At 35.0% G+C, this 24,384-nt stretch overlaps 1 protein-coding gene across 1 annotated transcript in view; it reads left to right on the forward strand.

Moving 5' to 3' along the window:
* Nucleotides 1-14,160, forward strand: part of LOC150104200 (coiled-coil domain-containing protein 134-like) — a 31,760-nt gene extending 17,600 nt beyond the window's left edge. The window contains exons 5-6 of the mRNA XM_090396828.1: nucleotides 9,711-9,782; nucleotides 13,737-14,160. Of these exons, the coding sequence (XP_090252954.1) occupies nucleotides 9,711-9,782; nucleotides 13,737-13,847 (183 nt within the window). The 3' untranslated portion in view covers nucleotides 13,848-14,160. The remainder of the gene's footprint in view (nucleotides 1-9,710; nucleotides 9,783-13,736) is intronic.
* Nucleotides 14,161-24,384: the final 10,224 nt, after the last annotated feature.

The following is a 24,384-nucleotide window of genomic DNA, read 5'->3' on the forward strand; positions in this document are numbered from 1 at the left end:
ATCGGCAGTGGCGGAATCCATACTGATGGTCATTTATTTGGTGAGTATCTTCAAGATAGTGTAGGAGGTGGGAATTGATGATTTTTTCTATTACCTTTGGTAGAACTGAGGTAAGCGAGATTGGGCGGTAATTGGACGGCAGTGACTTGTTACCCTTCTTGGGAATCGGCTGAATATAGGCCAATTTCCAGTTTATGGGATAGATTCCAGTGGAGTAGGAGAGTATATATAGGTGACATAGGATAGGGGTCAGTTCCGGAGCACAATATTTCAGAACAATTGGGGGAATGCCATCAGGGCCAGGAGACTTTTTGTGTCTAATTGGGACAGTATTTTTCTGATTTCATCCTGGCAAAAGGATATAGGGGGGCATTGTATGTTGAGTGTCTGGAATGGTTGGGAGACATTTACCATCGTCAGTTATGCATGCATTTGAAGCAAAGTATGAGGCCAGAAGATTGGCTTTTTCTGTGGGTGATGAGGTAGTAGAGCCATCAGGGTGTGATAGGGGTGGGAATAGTGTTGGACAGAAGTTGCGGCCAATTGCTTTGGCAAGAGACCAAAAGGCTCGGCTGCTAGTTTCCTGCGTTTTGCTCTTTCGAACTCTGTTTTGGAAGCGTTGATTGTTTTTTTTTGCATCTATTAAGGGCTTCGGTGTAAGCTTTGAGGGAGGATGAGGTTCTTGATTTCAGCCAGTTGTGGTATGTCTGGCGTTTCATCTCTACAGCCTTGGCACATCTTTTGGAGAACCAGGGTTTCGTTAGGGGATGGCAGTTCAGAGTGTTGTGTGGAATGTACTTATTCATGCCGGTGAGGATTACTTTGGTAATAAGCTCGGTGTATATGTTTGGGTTGGAAGGCCGGAAGCAATAGTCCAACCATGGGAATGCAGCATAGAAGTTGCAGAGGCTGTCCCACTTAGCACTGTTATAGTGCCAAACTACTCTTGTATGGTAGTGTGTATAAACTGGGCTCACTACTTTCACTGTGTATTTGGAGGGGTCATTGGTGAGGAAGAGATCTAGGGTGTTTGGGGAGTGGTTTGGGTTATCTGGTATTCTGGTTGGCATCTGGACAAGTTGTGTAAGGTCGTTGGTGATGGAAAATGTTTCTGCATCTCTGCCTGCAAGATCTGTACAACTGGAGGAGGAAAGCCAGCTAGTGTTGTGGACGTTAAAATCTCCTAGAAGGATGATTTTGCTGTTGGGAAAGTGGGATTGGAGAAAATCAACTTTTAGGGAGAGGAAATTAAAGGGCTCATGGTGGTTGGTTGCGTTGGGGGAGTGATAGAAGCAACAGATGAATTGAACTGAGTGGGGAGGGATATTTTCAACCAAAGAAGGTCAAAGTTGGGTGATTCTAGGTTAGGTGCTCTCTGGGAAGGTATGTCTGAGCAGATGTATGCACAGACACCACCCTTGGGGCGAAAGTTGTTGCAGAGTGAGTAATTTGGGAGGTTGAGGTGAGTGGTGCTGGGTGGAGGTGAGATTTGGGTTTCTACCAGGAAGAGTAGGTGGGGTTTGGTAGACTGTAGGTGGTAGTGAACACTATTCAGGTTGGAGTTTAGGCCACGGATGTTGAAGTGGATGTGTAGGGTTTTGTGGGACATTTGTTGGACCGCATGGGTCTTGCACATTACCTATGCAGTGGCTGCTAGTGGCATCACTTGGTTTTTTCACCAGTTTATCTTGTCTGTAGTTGATGGTGCAACTGTTGTCACCATTTTGATGTTTTTCTTCGAGTTGTCTTCGTTCTCTTTGTGCAAATGATAAGTCTGGTTGTGCATGTATGCACGATTGGGGGTAGGAGTCTTTGAACTTGTTGGAACTATTATTATTACCAGACATCTTTGTGAAGATGCTTGTGTAATAATGAAATGTTACTTTAATGAAATGTTAATTAAACCTGTAAAGCATCTTTACAGGTTTAATTAACAAATAATTTGTATTATCAGTTGAATAATAATGAAGAAGTATGCCACGACTCCAAACAGATTGGAGTTAATGGTGGGAAAATGGGCCAGGTTATAGCATATCCCCATACCTCAAGAAGGTATCAAGAGTTGATTACTGATTTTGAAGCTATTCTTGTGGAACATTTCTTTGCAACAGAAAATTGTATCAACAGCAACTTTCATCATAGCAGCACTGAAAGCCGCATAATTTTCATTGAGGAGAACCTGAGCACCTTGTGAACTTATTGATGTCCACCATCCTAATTTCTGTGGTGAGGTTTTTGTTTGATATATCATTATCTGTGGAATCATTTTGCTCAGTAGCTGTTCCAGTTCTAGAAGTTCTTCATTGGTGAGGTTTGTCTATTTAGGCTAGCATAGCTCCTGCACATTGTCTAATTTGTCTATTCATAGTTGATTGTGATGTTTGACATGTCTTTGGCAACTGCTGCTTCATTTCCTTCAGACATCTTCCAGCTGTATTTCTACAGTTGGTTGCCAGGCATACAGCTACTACTTCCCATACCACAGTGATGCTCCTGATTCTCTTCACAATGGTGGACTTCCGTGATCTCCTGATTGACTGCTTTTCTTTATCATTTATTTGTTCGACCTAGTCCTTAATGGTGCAATGCAGGTAGTGGAGCTTGAAATTTTAAGTGACATTTGGATTGAATAGCTGAATCATTGAAGTTTTATTTGCTGTAAGAAACACTTCTACAGGAAATAAAGGTCATAAGCTGTCCAAATTCTCAGGATAGCTAGAAGTATTTACCAAGCAAACTACTGTGTACTCATTTTCCTTTCAGCACTGCTAGACAGAAACTGAAGATAAATTACTGTGGAAGGTTTTTTGTTAGACAATTTTTTTAATATACAGTAAAACCCCATTTTTACGTTCCTGCAATTTACATTTTCCTGCCATTTACGTCATTTTCCATTGGTCCCGTCTTAAGGCCTATTCTTACGATATATTGTTTTCCTGTCATTAACAACTTGATGCAGGCGTGATTTGCGTTTTTTCTCGGGTGGCAATACTGATTTTCGAATCGATTTCTGTGGAAATCTGCACATTTCTATTCCCAGATGGCATTGCTTTCAGCTGTAATTTCACTTCTGCCATTATGGTGACTGCATGCTTTCAGTAGTGATGAGCGATACCCTGATTTTTCAATCGCAGTATGAATTGATATTGCAGAATTTCTGCTACGTAATTTAGCATGTGAAAGTTGCTTTCAAGTTGCGGTGGTGAATTATCCATGTTAGTACAAAGACAGAAAATGCATGGAGAACAAAGACAGAAAATGTATTTCGATAGAAGTAAAGATGGCAATTCTGCGACGTGTAGATTGGCATGTAAGAACACGTGTGCATTTAGCAAAAGATCTTAGACTCTCTGTGTCCACTTTGAACACGATAGTAAAAAACAGGTCAAGCATTGAACTCAATGCAAAGCAATCTGGCGCTATGTCCAAAAGAAACAAATGAAATGCAAAAACAATCAACAATTAAAGATTTTTTTAAATAGATAAATGTAATCTATCTATTTATCTATATATAGATAAATAATAATGGCAAATATCTGTTGGATTTCTGCTCAGGACATGGACTGGTTATTACTAACACCATGTTCCAACATAAAAATGTGCACAAATTCACATGGAGAGAAGAGGCTAGGAATAAGAAAAGTCTCATTGACTATGTTATTGTTGATAGTGATGTTTTCTCCCTGGTGTAGGACACCAGAGTGTACAGAGGATTTGAAATTGGAAGTGATCACTATTTACTCTTGAGCAGGATAAAATTGAATTTCATATTGAAAAGAATAACATGTAAGAAAGTTTTACAGCGAATAAAAGTTGAGCAGCTCTCAGATGTGAACTGTAGACTAAAATACACAAAGATTATTGAAGAAAAAATGAAAGAGTTTGAGAACAGGAATCAAACCTTGGAGATTCAGTGGCAAACTCTGAAGAAAATATTGATTGATTCTGCCAGAGAGGTATGTGGTGAGGTTGTCTGCAAGGATAAAAAAATCAGAACTCCCTGGTGGACACAGGAAGTTAAAGAGGCAGTGAAGGAAAAGAAGAAAGTATATCAAAAGTTCCTGTCAAATAAGTGAGCTTGTGCTCTTAGAGAATATAGAGACAAATACAAGAATGCTAAACACTGTGTAAAACTAGCTAAACAAAAGTCATGGGAGGACTTTGGCAAGAATATAGAAAATAAATATCAAGAAGGTGGCAAAATATTCTGGAGGTTGTTGAAGAAGCTTAGGAATGGAGGAAAGAGTGCTGTAAAAGGAGTTAGAGATGATAAAGGTGACATGAAAACTGGAGAAAAAGATATCCTTGAAGTATGGAGTAATTACTTTGAAAAACTGCTAAATGAAACATGCAGTGATGACAGCACAGTGGTAAAAAACACTGACCAGGCATTCAGTCAGGAATACATATCCATACTTGAAGTAGAAAAAGCCATCAAAGGCTTGAAATGTGGAAAGGCAGCAGGAGTAGATGATATTCGACCAGAAATGCTGAAGTATGGTGGTATAAGAGTCTTACAGTGGCTGCACTGCATAGTTCAGAAAGCCTGGACAGAGGTACGAATTCCTGATGATTGGAGTAGAGCTCTCATAGTACCCATATATAAAAAGGGAAATAAAACTGAATGCGAGAATTACAGAGGTATTTCCCTACTGAGTGTTCCTGGCAAGATCTATGCAAGTATACTTGAGAAACGGTTGAGAAGAATTGTGGAAGACAAGTTTGGTGAAGAACAAGCTGGATTCAGGCCAAACAGAGGCTGTCAGGATCAGATCTTCACTTTACGACAAATAGTCGAGAAAGCATGGGAATATAACAAAGATCTGTATTTAAGTTTTGTCGATTTGGAAAAGGCATATGATAAGGTGCCAAGAGAGAAGCTATTCAATATGCTGCAGTTATATGGTGTCAATGGGGCATTATATCAAGCAATACTTAGTCTTTATTTGAGTTGTAAGTCAGCAGTTAGAATTGAAGGAAGTACAGGAAGATGGTTTAATGTTAAATCTGGTGTGAGACAAGGATGTACGTTATCCCCTCTGTTATTCATTATCTATATGGATCGCATTATGAAGGAAAGTGGTATTAAACATGATATCAAAATTGGAGATGTTAATGTCAGCTCTTTGCTTTATGCGGATGATGTTATACTTCTAAATAAATCCGCTACAAGTCTGCAAGATTCTCTGACTAAATTGAATAGTTGTTGTAATAGATATGGTATGAAGGTCAGCAATAAAAAGACAAAGACAATGAAAATAGGCAGAATCATTGAAAATGTCAACTGTGTTGTGAACGGAGAACCTGTGGAACAAGTAAAACATTTCAGCTACTTAGGCACGATTTTCACTGAAGATGGTAAATTAAATATAGAAATAGACAACAGAATCAACAAAGCTGGTATGGTGGGAAGTCAATTGAATAAATTCATATGGAATAAGAGAGAAATTAGTCAGAACACTAAATTAGCTGTATACAAGACAGTGTTCAAACCAGTTTTAACTTATGGATCTGAGAGCTGGGTCAGAAGTAAAACACTTGACCAAAAACTAGAGACCGCAGATATGAGAGTCCTGAGAAAGATTAAAGGCGTGAACAGATGGCATCAATGGCAATATCATATTAAAAATGAGGATATTAGGAAAGGACTTGATATTGTCAGCATCCAGGAGTGCATTAGCAGAGCTAATCTCAGGTGGTATGGTCACCTAAACAGAATGGGCGAGGAAAGATTAGCAAAACAAGTGTTCTCTGCCAGGTTGGCAGCAAAACGACCCAGAGGAAGACCAAGATATAGGTGGATTGATACGGTACAAAATGCCTTAGACGATAGAAATATAAGATCTGATAATGTTGGAGTCTTGACAAGTCACAGACTGATTTGGAGGAAAATTGTAGATAGGAAGTTAGTAATGATATAATTTTTTCATGTAGTACTATCATATCCTGTACACCCCTTGTGGGTACATGGCAGGAATTTGATGATGATGATGATGATGATAAATGTAAAGTAATTGTAAATTCATTTATTTTTAGTTATGAAATTTTGTAATCGAATATGTTGACTCACATACTAGCAGTAAATCATCTTTTAGCCTTTTTTTTAATTTTTTTTTTTTTTTTTTTTTTACATTTCCTGCTATTTACACTTTTTTCCATCAGTCCCCTGAAAAGTCTAAAAAAAGAGGTTTTACTATATATATTTCTTAAACAAGAAACTTGTGTTTTTTATCTCGCAGAACAAGCCAGTCAGTCAGAATACACTCAGTTAACAGACATATTATATTGGTCTCATAGCCTTACTTGCTTTGGCCATAATTCAAATCAAACCAAAACCTAAAGAACTGAAATGTTTGTTTTGTATAGATTCAAAGAATGCAGTTGGTGTTTTCTATTTTCTTGCCTGTTTTTGTAGTTTCTTACTTTTTAATTTTAATTATCATGTGAAATTTGTTACAGCAAGTACTGCCATAGTGTAGTCGTGAATATTGATGGTACTAGGTACAGGAAATTGGTGAGACTAGGGATCTGAGGTGATGGTGGATAGAGATTTGAAATTCAGAGCATATTGCAAGAGTTGGCAAAATAACTCAGAGGATTATGCAGATGCTGAAGAACACATTGTCAAGCAAAGATAGGGAAGTTATTATTCCTCTTAAGGAATAGTAACTATATATATATAATAATAATTCCTATAAGGCTATGATTCGATCACATTGACTAGTGTGCACAGATTTGGTCACCTGTGTTTCTTGGGGATTGAAAGGGTGGTGGAGAGGAGCAGGGATGTGCCAGTAGTGTCTGGTACCTGTGCAAAACTTTAGTTGGCGCCCCTATTCATCCCCCCCTCCAATAAAAAAAATCACTTTAAAAAAACTTTTTTTTTATTATTATTTCCTTCCCTTTGGTGCCTTTATTATCCTGGCACCTGTGTGCATCACACATATGGCTGGCACTCCCCTGGAGAGGAGATTCAGAGATGAGTGACCATGCTGGTTATTGATCTGTGGAATGTTCCCTATGAGAATAGATTGAGGGTGTGTGTGGTGGGGGGGGTTGCAGAGTTTATATGACAGGTAGAGGATATGATAGAAACTTATAATTACTAGAGATTCTGTAAGATTGACACAGAAGAAATTTTTCAATACATGGGGAGTTAGGGGGAGAACAAGGGGTCAGACTTGGAAGTTGTCTAAGTGTGTAGTTAGTAAGGTTGTGCAGACTAGGTACTTGAAGAGTGATAAATGAGTGAAATGGGTTTCTAGAGGTGGTTGTGAAGCACCCTAACAGTGAATAGGTTTAAGGAGGTGTATGATAGTGTTAATTGAGAGAGTGGGTCTCCTACAATGAGTCTTTTGACTCCATACAGTACCCATATAAATAATAATAGTGCTTTCTTGTTTGAAAGACCCTGGATTTGAGATCCCATCTAGAATTAAGAAATATAATTATGGCTTTTTAAAAGAAAATAATTTCTTCAGTCTCATATGAAGTTGGTAGAGTTTTTCTTGGTTTTTCCTTCTGCAAAACAAACCTGCTAGACAACAGAAGCATTAGCAGACATTAGAAGCAGAGTAGAGGACTTTGAAGATAGGCATAATGATCCAGTCTTACATTGTTAGTCTGGTTAATTAGCTGTAATAGTTCATTCTTCCTAATCTATAAAGGAAGGTGGGATCAGATTTATTATAACAGTTAATTTAATTTGATTAGATTTGAAAGTTTGTAGTTGATTTATTTAAGAGTATTACAACCTCTGAACAGTGAAGAGCTGAGTGTAATATTGTCGATGTTGGCATTTTCTTTAATGCACTGATCGTAAATAACAGTAGAGTAATATGTATGCAACTTGAATATAAGCTGAACATTTCACTGTTTTTCTTGGCATTTCTCCCCTTAACTTCTCTTATATCCTCACCTTCCTTTTTAACTATTTCAATTGATATTCCATCAGCCCCCCCCCCCAATCAATTTTCCCCATTTGATCTTATCTCATGTTTATTGATCGTCAGTCTCCAGAAAGCCTTTTTTATTTTTCATCCATAGGCTTTGATTATTTAGTTCATCTTACTTCAAGGATCTTTATCATAACTTTTCCATGTAGCAACTATTTCTTGATTTGTAAATAATGTTCCATCCTCAATAAAATTTCCTTAAAGTGTGCAAATGCAGTAAGTTTTATATTAATTTGATATGCATTCTTTAAACATTGTGTTTTCTTCATTTCCTTCATTAGGTTTTCTGCAGTCTTATTGTATATTTCTAAGATAATCATTTCTTATCTTCCTCACTTCACTCTTTATTTTCTTGTTAATATCTCTGTGAAGTCCATCTTTTTCCATTATTCTCTTTCTCTCTAATTTTAATGTCTTTCTCATTATCACACAGCTATAACATTTGTTAGCTTATGCTAGCATGTTTATGTTTAGATCATATCAAATATTTCTTGACTGCATATTCATTATTTTTGCAAATTCAGTATGGTTTTATCTTAGGTTCTTTATGTATTTGTTTCTTGCATTGTTCTTTTATTCAAGGCATTTTAAATTTTTGCAATTTACATTTTATTCTGTTTTAGTTTTACTTCCTGTGTATTCTGGATGACCTGGCTATTTTGATTGAGTTTTGAATTAAAATTTGCTTTTATAAGTATATAAGCATTCATATTGTGAAACTTTGTCTTTGCTTCTGGGGATACTCTTTCAAGATCTCTCTTATACTCTCTACAACAATGTAGAGACTGTGCATAACATGCCTAATGATACTTAAACTATCATCCAGTTTTTTCAATTTATAGATATTAGCAGCTGTTGGAAAATGTTTATTTTATTTTTGTCAATATTTTACTTATGTTAAGTAACCTCCTGAAGATAATGTGGCATATAAGACAGCAAAACATGTGGAGGAAATACATCTAGTATAAATAAAAAATGTATGCGAGTTAAAACTTGGTTATTTATTATTTATACGTATATCTTTAATGCAAATCTCACTAAAGAAATATCATTTAAATTCATTTTTTAATTCAGTGCTTGCATGTAAGTTAGCACTAAAAATTTTTCCTTTCCCCCTGTTTTTAATTAAAAAAGGTGCAAATATTCTGATATTGCAAATAGCAACGCTTTACACTGTGCTTCAGACATTGCAGACCTACTTTTGGTGTGAGTTGCAATCACAATCCGTGCTAGACTGAATATCACTGGAAATGTGATATTCAGTCTAGTGAGGTTTTCATTACTTGCACACACACACACACACACACACACACACACACACACTCTCTCTCTCTCTCTCTCTCTCTCTCTCTCTCTCTCTCTCTCTCTCTCTCTCTCTCTCTCTCTCTCTCTCTGATTTTTTTCATTTGCTGTCTTGCCTAGTACTGACTTTTATGAAATAACTACCTAATGAACTTTTGTGAAATATCTCATAAGTCTGTTGAATAAATTGATGCCAAACACAAATGCATACTGTATTGTCACATGTTTTAGCAAATAAAACTAGATAATCATTTCAGAAACATCCTGTCAGTAGATCATTATAAGTGTTTTTTTAAATAAAAAAGTGACTTTTTTTTATTTAATTTTATTATGGTATTAAAATGATTCTTAAGCAAATATTTTATTTAGAGATGATTCAGTACTATTGCTGAATTCTGATCTATTGCTTTTAGAATTTAAAATATTTAATAACATTATTTTTTAATTTTACAGGTTGCCCAAGAATTAAACATAGTACCAAGAGATCCTAGTTATGTGAATCCATATTCAAAGAAGACATTAATGGTAATTACATAAAATTTGAAATATACAAGAATTATGCAGTCTAGATTTGTCTCACTCTGTGTATAGATACTGTTTTCATTGTTATTTAATGCCTTTCTTAATTTTATTATTAAATAAGTGCATGTTACTTTTGAATATTATATAATAAGATAATAATATTCAAAGTTAGCATTCCTTAACAGTACCATTATGCTATCCTGGCAACAAAGAATAAACAGGTTCACACAAAAACTACTCTATATTGCTATTTAGTATTTTTGCTTAATACTATAGCATGATTTTGTGTAAAGTTCATTATCAAATTCCTGATATGTACATGGAAGAGCAGGGGGGGGGGATATTACAATAGCACTACATACAAAAATTAGATCATTACTAACATCCTATCAAGAATTTTCTTCCAGTTTTAATCTGTTATCTGTCAAGACTCCAATATTATCAGATCTTATATTTCTGTCTTCTAAGGCACACCTTACCGTATCAGTCCATCTAGACGTCTTCCCGTGGGTCTTTTTCCTAAGCAAAAATAATTGTTTTTCTAACCCATGGATGGGGAACCTGCAGTCCTTAGGCTGCATGTAGCATTTTGCATATTTTGTCAATTATGCTTCTTCATCATTTACAAATTATACATTCTCAAATGGCATTTATTTTAATTAATTATATTTAAAAAAAAACATTATATTTAAAGTGCGGTGTTCAAAAAGCATCCATTATTATTGATCTATCCATTGTTCTATGGTTGGCATTTCATCCTTGCCATTGTTCAATGGTTAGCACCAGTGGCGTAGCTAGAGCTTTTGCTGCCCGCGAGCGGTCCCTGAGTTTGCTGTCCCTCTCAATATACATCAAAAATATTACAAAAAGTCAAAACGACAGTTTATGTTTATTTTAGTCGTAAGTATAGTTGTTGATAATTATTAATTAAGTAATAAAATTACTAAGTTAACATAACCTCCTGTGATGAGTCTTTTGACTCCATGGAGGCCTGAATAATAATAATAAATAGAAGAATCTGCGAAAATTAAATTGTGTCTCATGTGAAAAGTGCTGCCTGGGGCAGAGACCCCCCCCCCCCTAGCTACACCACTGGTTAACACCCTGTCATATTATATTAATTTGTCACCAGAAGCCACTATGAGTGCTCGGTGCAACATCAGCTTTGCACATGCGTTATATTGTGGTGTTAATTAATTATTTTTTTAAATAAAACATTTTTGAGAGTTTTAATAGACTTTTAATGTTGTGATATTGATATTCACACTATATGGATTGCATACATTTATTATATATGAAGTGTGTGTGTGGCCTTTTGAGGAATCTGTGAATGATATGCAGCTTTCCAAAGCTGAAATGTTCCCCACTCCTCTGCTAACCTTCGTCTCCCATTCTGTGTAAGTGGCCATATAACCTGCGATTACTTCTGTTAATACATTCCTGAATGCTAACATCATCAAGTTCTTTCCTAATATACTCATTTTTTTAATATGATGCATCCATTGATGTCATCACTGCTGTATCCTCTCACAACTCTGGCATGCAATCTTTGGTCTTTTGTTTCTAACCCAGCTCTCAGATCCATAAGTTAAAATTGGTTTGAACACTATTTTGTATACAGCTAGTTTAGTGTTTTGATTAATTTTCTCTTATTCCATATAAATCTATTTATTTGGCTTGCTACCATACCAACTCTGCTATCTTGATTAAAAATTGTGCCTAAATAACTGAAGTGTTTTACTTGTCTTGTAGGTTCTCAATTCAGGATGCAGTTGATGACTTCTGTCTATTTTCAGTGTCTTTCAGTCTGCTGATTTTCATACCAAATTTATTTTGACAGTTATTCAATTTATTTAGCAGTATAATATCATCTGCATAAAGTAAATAGCTCAGATTTATATCTCCAGTCTTGATATCAGGTTGTGCACCCTTGCCTCAAACCAGATTTAACATGAAACCATCTTTCCATACCTTCTTCAAGTCTAATGCTGACTCACTGTTGGTGCTAGGTTATTTTGCGCCCTAGGCAAAGTTTACAAGTCTCTTCTTCTTCCTAACATGGAATTTAGGCCATGTGGCCTGTTCTGGTCTCATGCCATCTCTTTCTTGGTCTTCCGATTCTTCTTTTTCCACTTATTTTGTATCTGTATAATATTTAATTTCGATTTAAATGTTCTAGCCATTTTTGTTTATACTGTCTTATGTAGTAATTAATTGGTTTTATTTTCAGGGATTGCAAGATTTCTTCATTTGTTTTGTGGTCCCACTTGGTATATCCAGCTGTTTTTCTGAGGAACTTCATTTCTGCTGTTTGAATTCGTTTTTCATCTTTCCTTTTCATGGTCCATGTTTCGCTTCCGTATAGTAGAGTTGGTTTTGACAAGACATTATATAGTTCTGATTTCTCATTTTGCAAATGCACTATTTTAAGTTTACAAGTGTGCCCCTTATTTCATAAACTAAAATGTTTCTAATTGACATTAAACCAAATAAAATTGTCTTTCAGGTTAAATTAATAGGGCTTTTTTATTTTATTTTTAATTAATTTGAAAATTCTTTGTTATAATTCATTTACAAAAAAAAAAGAAAAAGTTATAAAATACCTAAATTTAATATTTTAAGATGTTAACTTTTTAAAATATTTATCTTAACTGAATTTTAAATAGCGGTAAGCTCAAATCATTTAGGTAAGGAACAAAAAAAGAACCAAGAGTTAAAATAGTAAAATGGTGTGATATGTGAGGGATAAGGAAAAAAAGAATTGATACCTAAATCATATATCACTATTTAATTTTGATATTTTAGTAAAGTATGAATAAAGCATACCTTGAAGTTTTGCGCCCCTTCATGGCTTGCACCCTAGGCGGTTGCCTAGTTTGCCTAAATGGTAGCGCCTGCCCTGTGCTGACTTACAACTCAAATATACACCATGTATTGCTTGATATAATGTCCCATTTACACCATATAATTGTAGTGTTTTTGAACAGCTTTTCTCATGTTATATGGCTTTTCCAAATCTACAAAACTTAAGTACAGATCTTGTTATATCCCTTGATTTCTCAACTATTTGTCTAGTGAAAATCTGATCCTGATAACTTCTATTTGGCCTGTACCCAGTTTGTTCTTGTCCAAGCATCCCTTCCACAGTTTTTTTTAAGCTGTTTTCATATGTGCTTCCATAAATCTTACCAAGAACACTCGAGAGAAATTCCTCTAATTCTCACATTCAATTTTATTTCCGTTTTTACAGATGGGTACTATGAGAGTGCTACTGCAATCATCTGGAATTCGACCCTCTGACCAGGCCTTCTGAATTGTGCAGTGTAGCCACTGTAAAACTTTTATACTTCCATATTTGAGCATTTTTGGTCAAATATCATATGCTCCAGCTGTCTTTCCACATTTGATATTTCAGGTTTTTGATGGCTTTTTGTACTTCAAGTATTGATATGTATTCCCGATTACATTCCTGTTGTGGGTTTCTTCTACCATTCTGTTATTGCTTGCTTTATTTAGCAAATCTTTGAAAATAATCACTTCATTTTTTATCTAAGATTGTCTTCAGTTTTCATGTTGCCTTTATTATCTTTGATTCTTTGTACAGTACTTTTTTTTTCTGCCATTCCTAAGCCTTACCAACAGCCTACATAATATTTTATCACCTTCCTGATAATTATTTTCTGTGTTCTTACTAAAACTCTTTCCTTGACTTTTGTTTAGCTAATTTTACACAGTGATTACTGTCTTACATTTTTCTTTGTATTCTCTTGGGCAGATTGACTTATTTCCCAGGAACATTCTGTATGCTTTATTCTTTTCCTTGACGTCCTCTTTAAGTTCCTGACAACAACAGAAATATTCAGTTCTATTTAGAAAAGAAAAACATTATTTAATTTTATTCATGTAATAACTACTGTTACTGAGTGAAAATAGAATTTTTTTTATTCTTTTATCTAGATTTCTCCTGCATCAATAAAAGAGGTTACTAAACAAAAGAAAAATGAAAAAAAGAAGAAACAGTTTCCTAGAGGACCTCGGTTAACTGGACCAAAGAGAACAGAATTATGATGTAAACTGTTATTTGCCCTGTGTATAATAAAATGTAGTCAAAAGAAACTGAGATACATATTTATATCTGAGATGTATAATATATAATTATGTTAATTGTTAGCACTGAAGTTTGCTTATTATGAAAACTTTTTGATTTGTAAAAATATATCAGACATTTTAAATACAAGCAAACTGTTGTTTTTATAAAATGTGGAAAAGTTTTCAAATGCTTCTATCTTAGAAAAATGTAAAATTGAAGAATATTTGCACAATTCTGAAATGATTGGTTGGAACATTTCTTAGTACATAAAACAGATTGCATAATCCTCTGCATGCTATACTGTTTCACTTATACATGCTATAGATGGATTGCTAAGTGAGTAGATGAAATATGACATACATAGGGTTTGTTGGATGAATATACATCAGTGACTTTCTCTATTCAGTAATGTATATTTCAGAAAACATACTGGAAATCAGTATGTCATAAGTGAAAACAACAGATATTATTAGCTGTAATATTCCTAGAGGTCCATAAAACATACTTAATGGGGGAAATAAAACTAAAAATTGTATATTTCTTTAATATACAAATAACAGATTGAGTGCAATAGTATGATAGTCATAATGAATATGCTCTTTATTAAAGAGTGGAGGGAAGACTTCCATGTAACTAGATCAACTTCTTATATCAAAATTCTGTTTCGGAAATTTTTTTTTTTTTTTCATCTGTATGAAATGATAAGATAGCGGCAGAAAGTAAGTGTAATTTTTTTATAAAATTCTAGTTTAACACGGCTCAGATTTGGTACCGTATCATTTTGTGAATGTACTCTAATTGGGAGGGAGGGGGGAGATGGGGGTACTATGATAGTCTAATACATGTCAGTATATTTTATATACCAAAGTGAAATGCAAGAGCTGCTCAAATTAAAGAATTATATTTGGTATACTGTAGCAGTATACCAAAAGGAAATATTTGAAACTATGAGAAATAAATCTCATAACTATAAAACACTGTTTTGCTACAATTTGTATAACTAGCATTTTCTGTAAAGATTTAGTAGTTGAATATATGATAGTTAATAATGAAGTCCAAGGGACACTCATATTACTGTGGACAGAAAACTTCTTGGACCTGGTTCCTAACACATCCCTTCAGTGGGGCCTAGTATGAAGAAACCCCAATCAGAATGTAATGATTATAAGAAAAAGAGTGAATATACATACAGAGGGGAAAATGTACCAGTAATGGAGAAATACTATCATAGATTAAAACTTGGAACATGAAAACTGTTGAAAATAGGGAAGCATGATGATAAAAAATAAAGAAAAAGAAAAGAGTCCTAGGAGTTGATGAAATTTAATGGACGGGTTTGTAAGATTCCCTAACTAAACTGAATAACCACTGTAATAAATTTTGTATAAAAATCATAAAGAGTATGAAAATTGGCAGGACATGGAAATCAACTGCAATCTGAATGGAGAACATGTAGAATAAGTGAAGAATATTCATTTAAATTAATAAATTTATATGGAATCGGAAGTTAGTCAAATCACTAAATTAGCCATGTACAAGACAGTGTTGAAACCAGTTTTAATTTATGAATCTGTAAGCTGAGTTAGAAATAACACACAATCAGATACTGAAGTCCACAGATTTGAGTGTTTTAAGAAAGACCAAAAAGTAAATAGATGATATCGATGGCAGAATCATGCTAAAAACAGAATCTTAGGAAAGAACTTTACTGTTAACATTCAGGAATATGTACGCAGAGCTAATTCTAATCTCAAGTGGTATTTTTTTTTTCTTCTTTCAGGACAGCAAGAAAAAGATGCACAGGAAGACAAAGATCAGTTTCAGTTGGAGAAGGAGAAATCTGGCTCCCCTTCTCTAGTTTCATATATCAAGAAAGCAGGGATGCTGAGGTGTTTGCCATCAGCAGTGACCTATCTCAGAACATCAATCTTCCTACCAGAATACCTGACAACCCCCTCCAATTTGTCAACACACTTGACCTTTTCCTAACAAGCTTCCCTTCCAGGTATACTATGGTTGTCAGTTCTTCTCTTGGAAACTTGGACCACAACCTTATGCAAGTCTCTTTTGCCACAGAACAACCTTCACCAACCAGATCACAATCTCGTGTTCTTTGACATTACAAGGGTGCCAACTGGGAGGGCCTCCATGACTTCTATTCCTCCCTCCCATGCTCTGACTACTGCTTCAGTTCTGATCCAAACACCTACTCAGACTGAATAACAGAAATCATCTCAGGAATGAAGGCTTTCATCCCTTATTCCAGTCCTAATTTTCAACCACCATCCAAGGCTTGGTTCTCAAAAGAATGTGCCAGTGCTGTAAAAGAAAAACCTCTGCTTACTACAAATGGCTCAAGACCAAAACTCAAGATAGCCACTCTGCCTATACTGCAGCTCGCAACAGTTGTAAAAGAATCATCACCAAGTTAGACTTAGAAAGGGCCAAATACTGCAAACTCACCTGCCCAAATGCCAGTCACTCCTGGTCCCTTGCCAAGGCCATTAGGTGCAACTTTTCCACCCAGGTTTCCAGCATTCTTACATCCCGATGGTACAATAGTTACCTCACCTAAAGACAAGGCTAACTTACTAGCATCATTCTTCTTCAAATTCCTGCATTGATGACCCGGGCAAAGTTCCCTTTACTTCACCAAGAACAACTCCCTTCACGTCTCCCTGTCTTCTGACAAAAAGAAATCCGAAGAAGCCTTAATAACCTGAATACAACGCATCTGGTCCTGACGGTATCCCACCTATTGTGTTAAAAAAATTATGTCCCAGAACTAACACCTATCCTATATTGCCTCTTCAATCTATCCTATTCAGCTGGCATCTACCTTACAACATGGAAACAGGTCCACATCCAGCCCATCCCAATGAAGTTGATAAAAGCCAATGAATGCGCTACTGTCCAACTGCTCTTGCTTCTGTTCTTTCTAAAATTATGGAAAAGGTCATCAACAAAAACTCTTGAGCTACCTAGGATACCAACTAATTGGTGACCAGCAGTGTGGATTCTGCCACTTGTGATCCACAGCTGATCTTGCTTTAACCACCCACCTCTGGACCCAAGCCATGGATAAATTTTGAGAAACTCACGTAGCTGGCCTCGTGAGGGGGAGCCTACTTAACAAACTGTGGTCTGCCTTCCTTACTCTGCAACTGGATCGCCAACTTTCTCACTGGTCGCTCACTACATGTGATGGTTGACAGTTTAGTTTCCTCAGATTTCCCCACCAAAGTAGGATTATCCCAGGGTTCAGTTCTTTCACCCACTCTCTTCTTCTTGCATATAAATGATCTGCTCACACAAACTTCCATAGCTTTGCCAATGACTACACTCTCCATTCCTGCTTTTTATTTGACAAACCTTGCAGTGCTCAAGTATTAGAATCCTCAACATATACCGTGACCAATGACCTGAACTCAGATCTTCTAGTTATATCCCAGTGGGGCAAGGACAACCTTGTAAATTTCAACCACCAAAACTCAGTTCTGTTTGATCTCTTGAAAGAGATCGAATCCCCCCCCCCCCTTCAGTGATACTGAGATATCTTCTTGGATCGACCTGCATCTTCGAGCTTTCCTGGCACTACCACATTTCAACTATAGCTTCTGCAGCCACCAAAAAACTTGGTGTACTTTTTTGCACAAGACTACTTCACACCTTCACAGCTGCTAAATCTATACAAAGTGCAAATCCTTCCAGCCATGGAATATTGCTCCCATATTTGGGGTGGTGCACCATAGAATCCTCCCTAAGATTGCTTGATTCTATCTAGAAAAGGACAATCTGGCTAATTAATGATCCCTGTCACCAGACGTTCAGTTTCTGACTTATTCCTCTTCTACAGATGCTTTCATAGACAGTGCTCTGCTGAATTGGCCACTATTATTCCTCTGCTCTCCTCCAAAATCATTAAAACAGCCTTTACTAACACCCTTTTGCAGTCCATCTTGAAATTCACCAAACCAACTTCACTGCCTTCTTTTTCATTCCATCTACTCTACTTCTGTCCTTTGAAACAGTCTCCACCACTCTGCCTTCCCCAAAGATTACAACCCTCAGCTGTTCAAGCAAAATGTGAACAGATTCCTTCTTTCTTCTGTTCCTCTTGCCCACATATGACTCTAATGTGCTATAGATCTTGTGGCCTTTTGTGTGTGGATCAGATAAAAAAAAATACTTGAACAAATACTTTGGAAGACTTAAATATGAGGTATGACAATTTTCGAGTCCTAACGAATAACAATTTAATTGAGAGGAAAATTGTCAACAAGAAGTTAATGACGTAACTTTTAATGTAACTATCGTATTTTGTACGTCACCTTAGGTCAAAGATTAGGAATTTGGTGATGAGTCAAATTCTATGGTGTCATCTCATCCTAACAACTATTCCCAATGCTTTCTTTCTATAAAACATTATCATTTCCATGGGTTGATGGATTGTATGATAATAAATTATACAAGAATAATATGACATTACAAAGGAAAAGCTTATATATATACAGTTTAAGGAAAATAAGAGTTAGGAAAAAAGGTCATGCTCAGTTTGTATATGTATATAAGCTTGTTTCTAGCCTGCTCTTTTCTCCATTTGCATGACACAAACTGTTAATTTTTTAACATTTATCTCAGACATGCATTGCTTTTTTGAAATAAGTGTGAAATGCACATATCCAACACCAGGTTAAAATAATCTCTTGCATGATGATATTGTAATACATCCCTAATCTTGGTAGGCCAAGAAAAAAAAAAAAATCTTTTTTTTTTAATGGATTCCCACTGTTTCCATCATCTGTAATCAATTATGTTATTATCATGTAATATGTTATGGTTTGGTAATTGAAAAAATGCAGACTTTTTTCTAACGAAATACATATTTTGTGACAGCATCTCTCAAGATGATTTCTATTCACGTTTTTTCTAATGGTTTTAAACTAGTATGAAACATGCAAAAACTGCATGTTTTGTACTAGTTTAAAAAATAAACTACATTTTTTTAAACTAGTATGTGATATGCTTATTTTACAAAATAAACATATTACATTGCATGTGCAATCATAAATGAGCAATTGTCCTTGAACTTGTATGCAAACACAAGTGAAGTTACCAACTGTATAAAGACAATACAATTACATGAAGCAACATGACTGATTTATGCATTTTTGGTGTTGGTTTTAAAAGAATACTAAAAAATAAAAATTGTTTCTGAATGTTGAAAATATGTGTTTTCTAAAAATTAAAAACAGCTAATTTCCCTTTTTTTAAAGTAAAGCGAAGGAATGAAAAAAAAATACTGTGTACCATTTGTTGATCTGCATATTTAAGAGAGCGCATTAATATATTGATCAATTCCGCAGAATTGTATTTATCCAGTTTTTATTTTTCAGAATTCATATCCTAACCACTTTTTTTTTTTCTCTCTCTCTCCTAAAAACATGGCTCATTTAGGTATGTCTCAGGATTGAAGAGAGCAGATATCACAAAAATTCATAATTATTATTTATATAATTATTTTTGAATTAAATGTTTTATTTTTCTTGTCAACACCATTTGGGTTTGCAACTCTAGCTTTTCCTGGCTTTGATGTGTGTGTGTACACATCATAGTCTGTTCAGTTTCCAGATAACTAGATGATGCCCTTTTCAATCAGAGGCACTACTTTTAATCTCTAACTACTAATATATAAAGCTCAAATCTGTCCAACCTTTGAATACTTCAGAGTCATTTTGGGTGATTGGTGCACTGAAAACTTTTAAAGAATGCTTGATGCTATTCAGAAGTGACAATCCAATTAATTGATGATCCATCTTTCTCTTTACAGTCACTCCAATCACTTATAGGAATTCTCTTTATAACTCTTCAACGGATAATGTTCTGAAGATATGGCCACCATCATTTCTCCACTTTCTTCTAAAACTGTAAAAACACCAGCATCCATTTACTGTCTAGCTTCAAAACTACTGAACCAACTTCTCTTTCAATTCTTTCATTCCATTTACCTCTTTTCTTTGGAAGAGCTTCTTTCATTCTGGTTTTCCAAAAGGCCACCTGTTTAAGAAACACATGAACGATTCCTAATTTACAAAGCAAGAGGATGAGTGATTTTGCAACTTTTTTTATGTATGGGGTTGATAATTTAAAAAAAAAAAAATGCAGTGAAATGACTCTGATTTCATTTCCCTTAGCTATCATCAAGGACTCCTCCCTATGAGTCTCCTTTCCCCTTTTCTAGTAATATGAAGTTTCCTGCGCGATAAATCACGACTTTACACAACAGTTTAAAAACTAAATTTATTTAAATGCTATTTAAATATCTCATCAGTCAAAAGATGGCGCCACAAGTGAGAATACGATTACGTACTTCAGAAATGTAATGACGGCAAACATTTTCTTAAAGCGTATCAATTAATAGAACAGACTTATTTACTGTACAACTGATAAATAATTACAGTGAATACTTTAGATGTAAGTTAAATTACAGTTGCTTTTAATAATATTACTAATTTCAGAGTCAATATTTTCCTTACATCTTCAATTTCTGCAATTTTAGTTTTTTTTTTTTTTTTTTTTGCTGATTTTCATTATTCATTATATGCACATTTTGACTAAGTTGAGCCTGTCAGCCTTGTGTTAACTTATAGAATATATCTACTACTGTGTGTTATCAATAATAGAATTGTTATCATTTTCATATACAGTGGTATCTCGCTAGTCCGAACCCTCCAGTAATCCGAACTGCGGTTTGAAAGAAAAAAGTTTTATTTATTCTTATTATTATTTTGTGTACTATTATTTTGCCTCCAAACTGTACTCCATTGTTGCAACCAATGGAGCAGAACATAATACAGTCCATTCCATTAAAATATCGTAAAGACCTGCTTTTAAATGTAATTTCCCAAAATTATGACGTTAACACATCAAAAAAAAATATATAAATTTAAAGGATGTAGCATTCTCAGTTGCTGCTGCTTGGGAAGCCTCGAACCTAAAGCAATCAATTCGGGCGTCATGGAATAAACTGTGGCTTTCTAGAATTTACCAAGATAACAACGGTGATATACAAAAAAGCGGAAATTCAAAAAGTGCATAATTTAGTTAAAAATATAAATCCAAATGTTGATATTTCACAAACAGATGTTAAGGAATAGATTACAGGTAGACCCGAAAGTGAATTCGAAATCAAATCAGATGCTGAAATTATAAATATGACGCTACAGAATCAATTAGAAGAAGATAATGACGATAAAGAACTCGAAAAAAATAAGTAAAACATGAAGAGGCAGTTGACAGTTTTAATGTGTATAGAATTTGCTAAGCAGAATGATACTCCATTCCACAAAATATTATTGCTAATGCAGCTCCGAGAAAAAGCATTCGAAAAACGTTTAGCTTCCGAGAAGCAAAAGAAAACCAGACTTTTTTACAGAGAAATAAAAAAAAAATTGTGTGTGTTATTTTGTGAAACTTTTTTTTTGCGTTGTGTACAAGGAAGTGATATTTTTTACGCAAATTAACTTATGTACTGAACTATGCAATTTTATTAAATCAGAATCCTCAACAATACAGGTACATACAAACTAAATTTTTTATTAAAATAAACTTGTATTATTTTTTTAAGTTTCACATTACAGTACACTAGCTTTTTTCTATCAGTTACTTCATTTATTTACAGAATTAAATTGATGTACCATTAGAATCTGATTATTTTTGTCTTAAACGCTAGTTATTGTTGTCTCTTGGGAGGAAATTCGCTAATCCGAACTTTTCGTTAATCCGAACGAGCACGGTTTTTATTTGTTCGGATTAGCGAGATAGTACTGTATATATACAGTATATCATAATTATCTTGACGTGGAGCTGTTCACTACATCAGACGTTGCGTTCACTGACAGAAATATAAGAAACTTTTTATTCTTTTTGAGAAAATAGTAATGTCCTTTAACAGAAAAAATATCTTAATTATTTTTACATATTTTCGAGCTCTTCTTTTAGTGAACAGTAGTGGCCAGTGGCAAACCTAGTGTTCCTTGCATCGAGGGACTTTTTGGGTATTAAAAACAATTATAAAATACAATACAATTCTTATTGTTTCCAATAATTTAATTTGCAGTTAGAGCAACACCAATGAGCTTTTGCTAACTGCAGTCCATGCATACCTATTTCTCATCACAATAATTTAATGCATATAAGATTACTTTGACTTGTTTATCAGCATTTTTCTTTTCTTCTCTTTTTGTTAAAATGGATTTCCAAGCAGAAAAGAAATTAATCCAAGATCGATATTTATCGTTATATTTATCGGGCTAGAACTACAAAAAAAAAAAAAAAAAAAGCACAGTATAGTGATGACGATTGTGAAAATTGCTGCAAATAAAGTTGGATTTATTTGCTAGACTTGAGGACAGCCTTCAGGTCTTCACTGATAGTGAGCCTAGTATGTCGGTGAATAAAGACTTTTCAAGAGAAGGAGAATATGGCAAACTTTGCTGCCATCTCGTGGTGCTAAGCTCTCACACTTGTATTGTCTGTAACAGTGTAAGTTTTATGGTCAAATTTTGAGATGCGTGGAGAGGGAGGAAAAACTAGTCGTCCATGCCAAAGACTGATTAACTAGGAACCGTCGAAGAAAGCGTTAGAAAACGTTCCTTTAGTTGCCAACTAGAATTCGTCTTTCTTCGTGCGCCTAGCACTTAATTTCTAGCGAAATGTCATTTCCAGGAATGTGCAAGTACTTATTTAGTTTAAGTACCTTCTAACCTCTTATAATTACAGTGTTTAATTTTTAAGAGTAAAGAACAGATGTTTATTGTAACTGAGTTTATAAGTTAAAAATTATTAATTACTTGTGATATATTAATACTTTATTAAAAATAGTACTGCAAAAATAAAATGAAATAAAAATAAAACTGGGGATAAAGATGCAATTATTTATTTTTAGAAGACTTCTTAGACCTAATATGGACTACTGCACAAAAATTTGATCTACATTTCTGGGAGATCAAGAGAGAGAGAGAGAGAGAGAGAATATTCAGAAGCCGGTAACCATGGTCGTTTCTGAATTAAAATCTGGATCATAATGACACCGTTATGGAATATGCATTACAAAGTTATAAGACGAAATAGGAAAGTATATATATATATATATGTGTGTGTGTGTGTGTGTGTGTGTGTAGAAAGTTTTTTACCTTGGGTATAATAAATGTTAAAGATACCAAGCTATTTTAAACCTGGTTTTACTCCATTTCCCAAGTAAGCAAACAGACAAGTAAGTCAAGTTTGCGCCTGCAAGTATTGCAAGGCATAAAAAAGGGGGGAGCTTGACTTATCTGCTACCCATAGAAGGTAGCAGATAAGGGCAAAATCAACAAAGAAGTGAGGATTAGGTTTTCCCATAGTGAGTTGGTTTGCTGTTTTGAATTTACGGCCGAAGCAACTAAGGTTATGAGACCAGTATATGTTGTATAAATTGTGTGCATTTTCCTGGCAGGTTTACCTGTTTTTGCTGGATGAAAAATCCGCGTTTTCGGTCTCGTGGCGAGTACAGAATGACAGGACATTGTCTACATAGATATGTCTACATTGTTTACATTAAATAACGACCACTAATTTCCGCGAAAAAAATATTTAGTGCCAAAAGTCGCCAATAGGAGATTCTGGCGCTGGGGGAGCCGAAAGCAGTCATATATTTGCAGTAAACGCAGGTAAAAAGGTTTATGCAAATTTCACTGTGCGTATGTTACAGCAGCGCCACCAATTCCACTTAAAAAAGGGATTGGGAACGTTCAAGCAGTTATTCGAATGACTGACGAATTGAGCTCAATATGTCCTACCTTGCCTCAGCATGCTTTACTTGTTAAGTTGTTTTACCTTAAACAGTGCAATGCCGTAGTGGCCCTTCGGGAATTTAGAAGGCTTCATAACCTGCGTATAGGTCCTATGTCAGCTGTAGCATTGAGAGCTATGATTAAAAAGTTTGAAGAAACTGATCACTAGGAGTTAGACCTGGCAGAGGATTGAAAGCAGTGCAAGAAGGGACAGTAACAGACGTTGCTACTGCGGTAGTAATTATCCGCTTGTTTTCGGCTCCGCCAGCGCCAAAATTTCCCCTGTTGGCGACTTTTGGTATTAAATCTTTTTTTCGCGGAAATCATCTTCCCATGCCTTCAAAAGTCTCAATATAAAATTTGGTCTCATTCCGTTTATTGGTTTTAGCTACAGATGCCTCTAAAGAGGGAAAGTTATTTTATGGCCACCCTGTATATATATAACGAATGTTTTCAACGACCAATCGCTTTTAGTTTTCGATACTGTATCATTTGTACTTTGACCAACCATTATTATCATAGTGAATAAAAACTGGAGAGTTTCTAAAAAAATTGGCATTATGAGACTCATCTGTCATATCGTATTCTCGAAAAGGAAGTCCTCTTGAGGTCAGAGTTACTAAGACATCAAGTACCATTTGAAGAATTGCTCTTCGCTTTTTTCTTCAGCATCATTTAACTC

The sequence above is a fragment of the Typopeltis vanoorti genome, chromosome 8 (genome assembly GCF_054136105.1).
Source record: "Typopeltis vanoorti isolate ZY-2024b chromosome 8, IOZ_Tvanoo_1.0, whole genome shotgun sequence".
Lineage (NCBI taxonomy): Eukaryota > Metazoa > Arthropoda > Arachnida > Uropygi > Thelyphonidae > Typopeltis > Typopeltis vanoorti.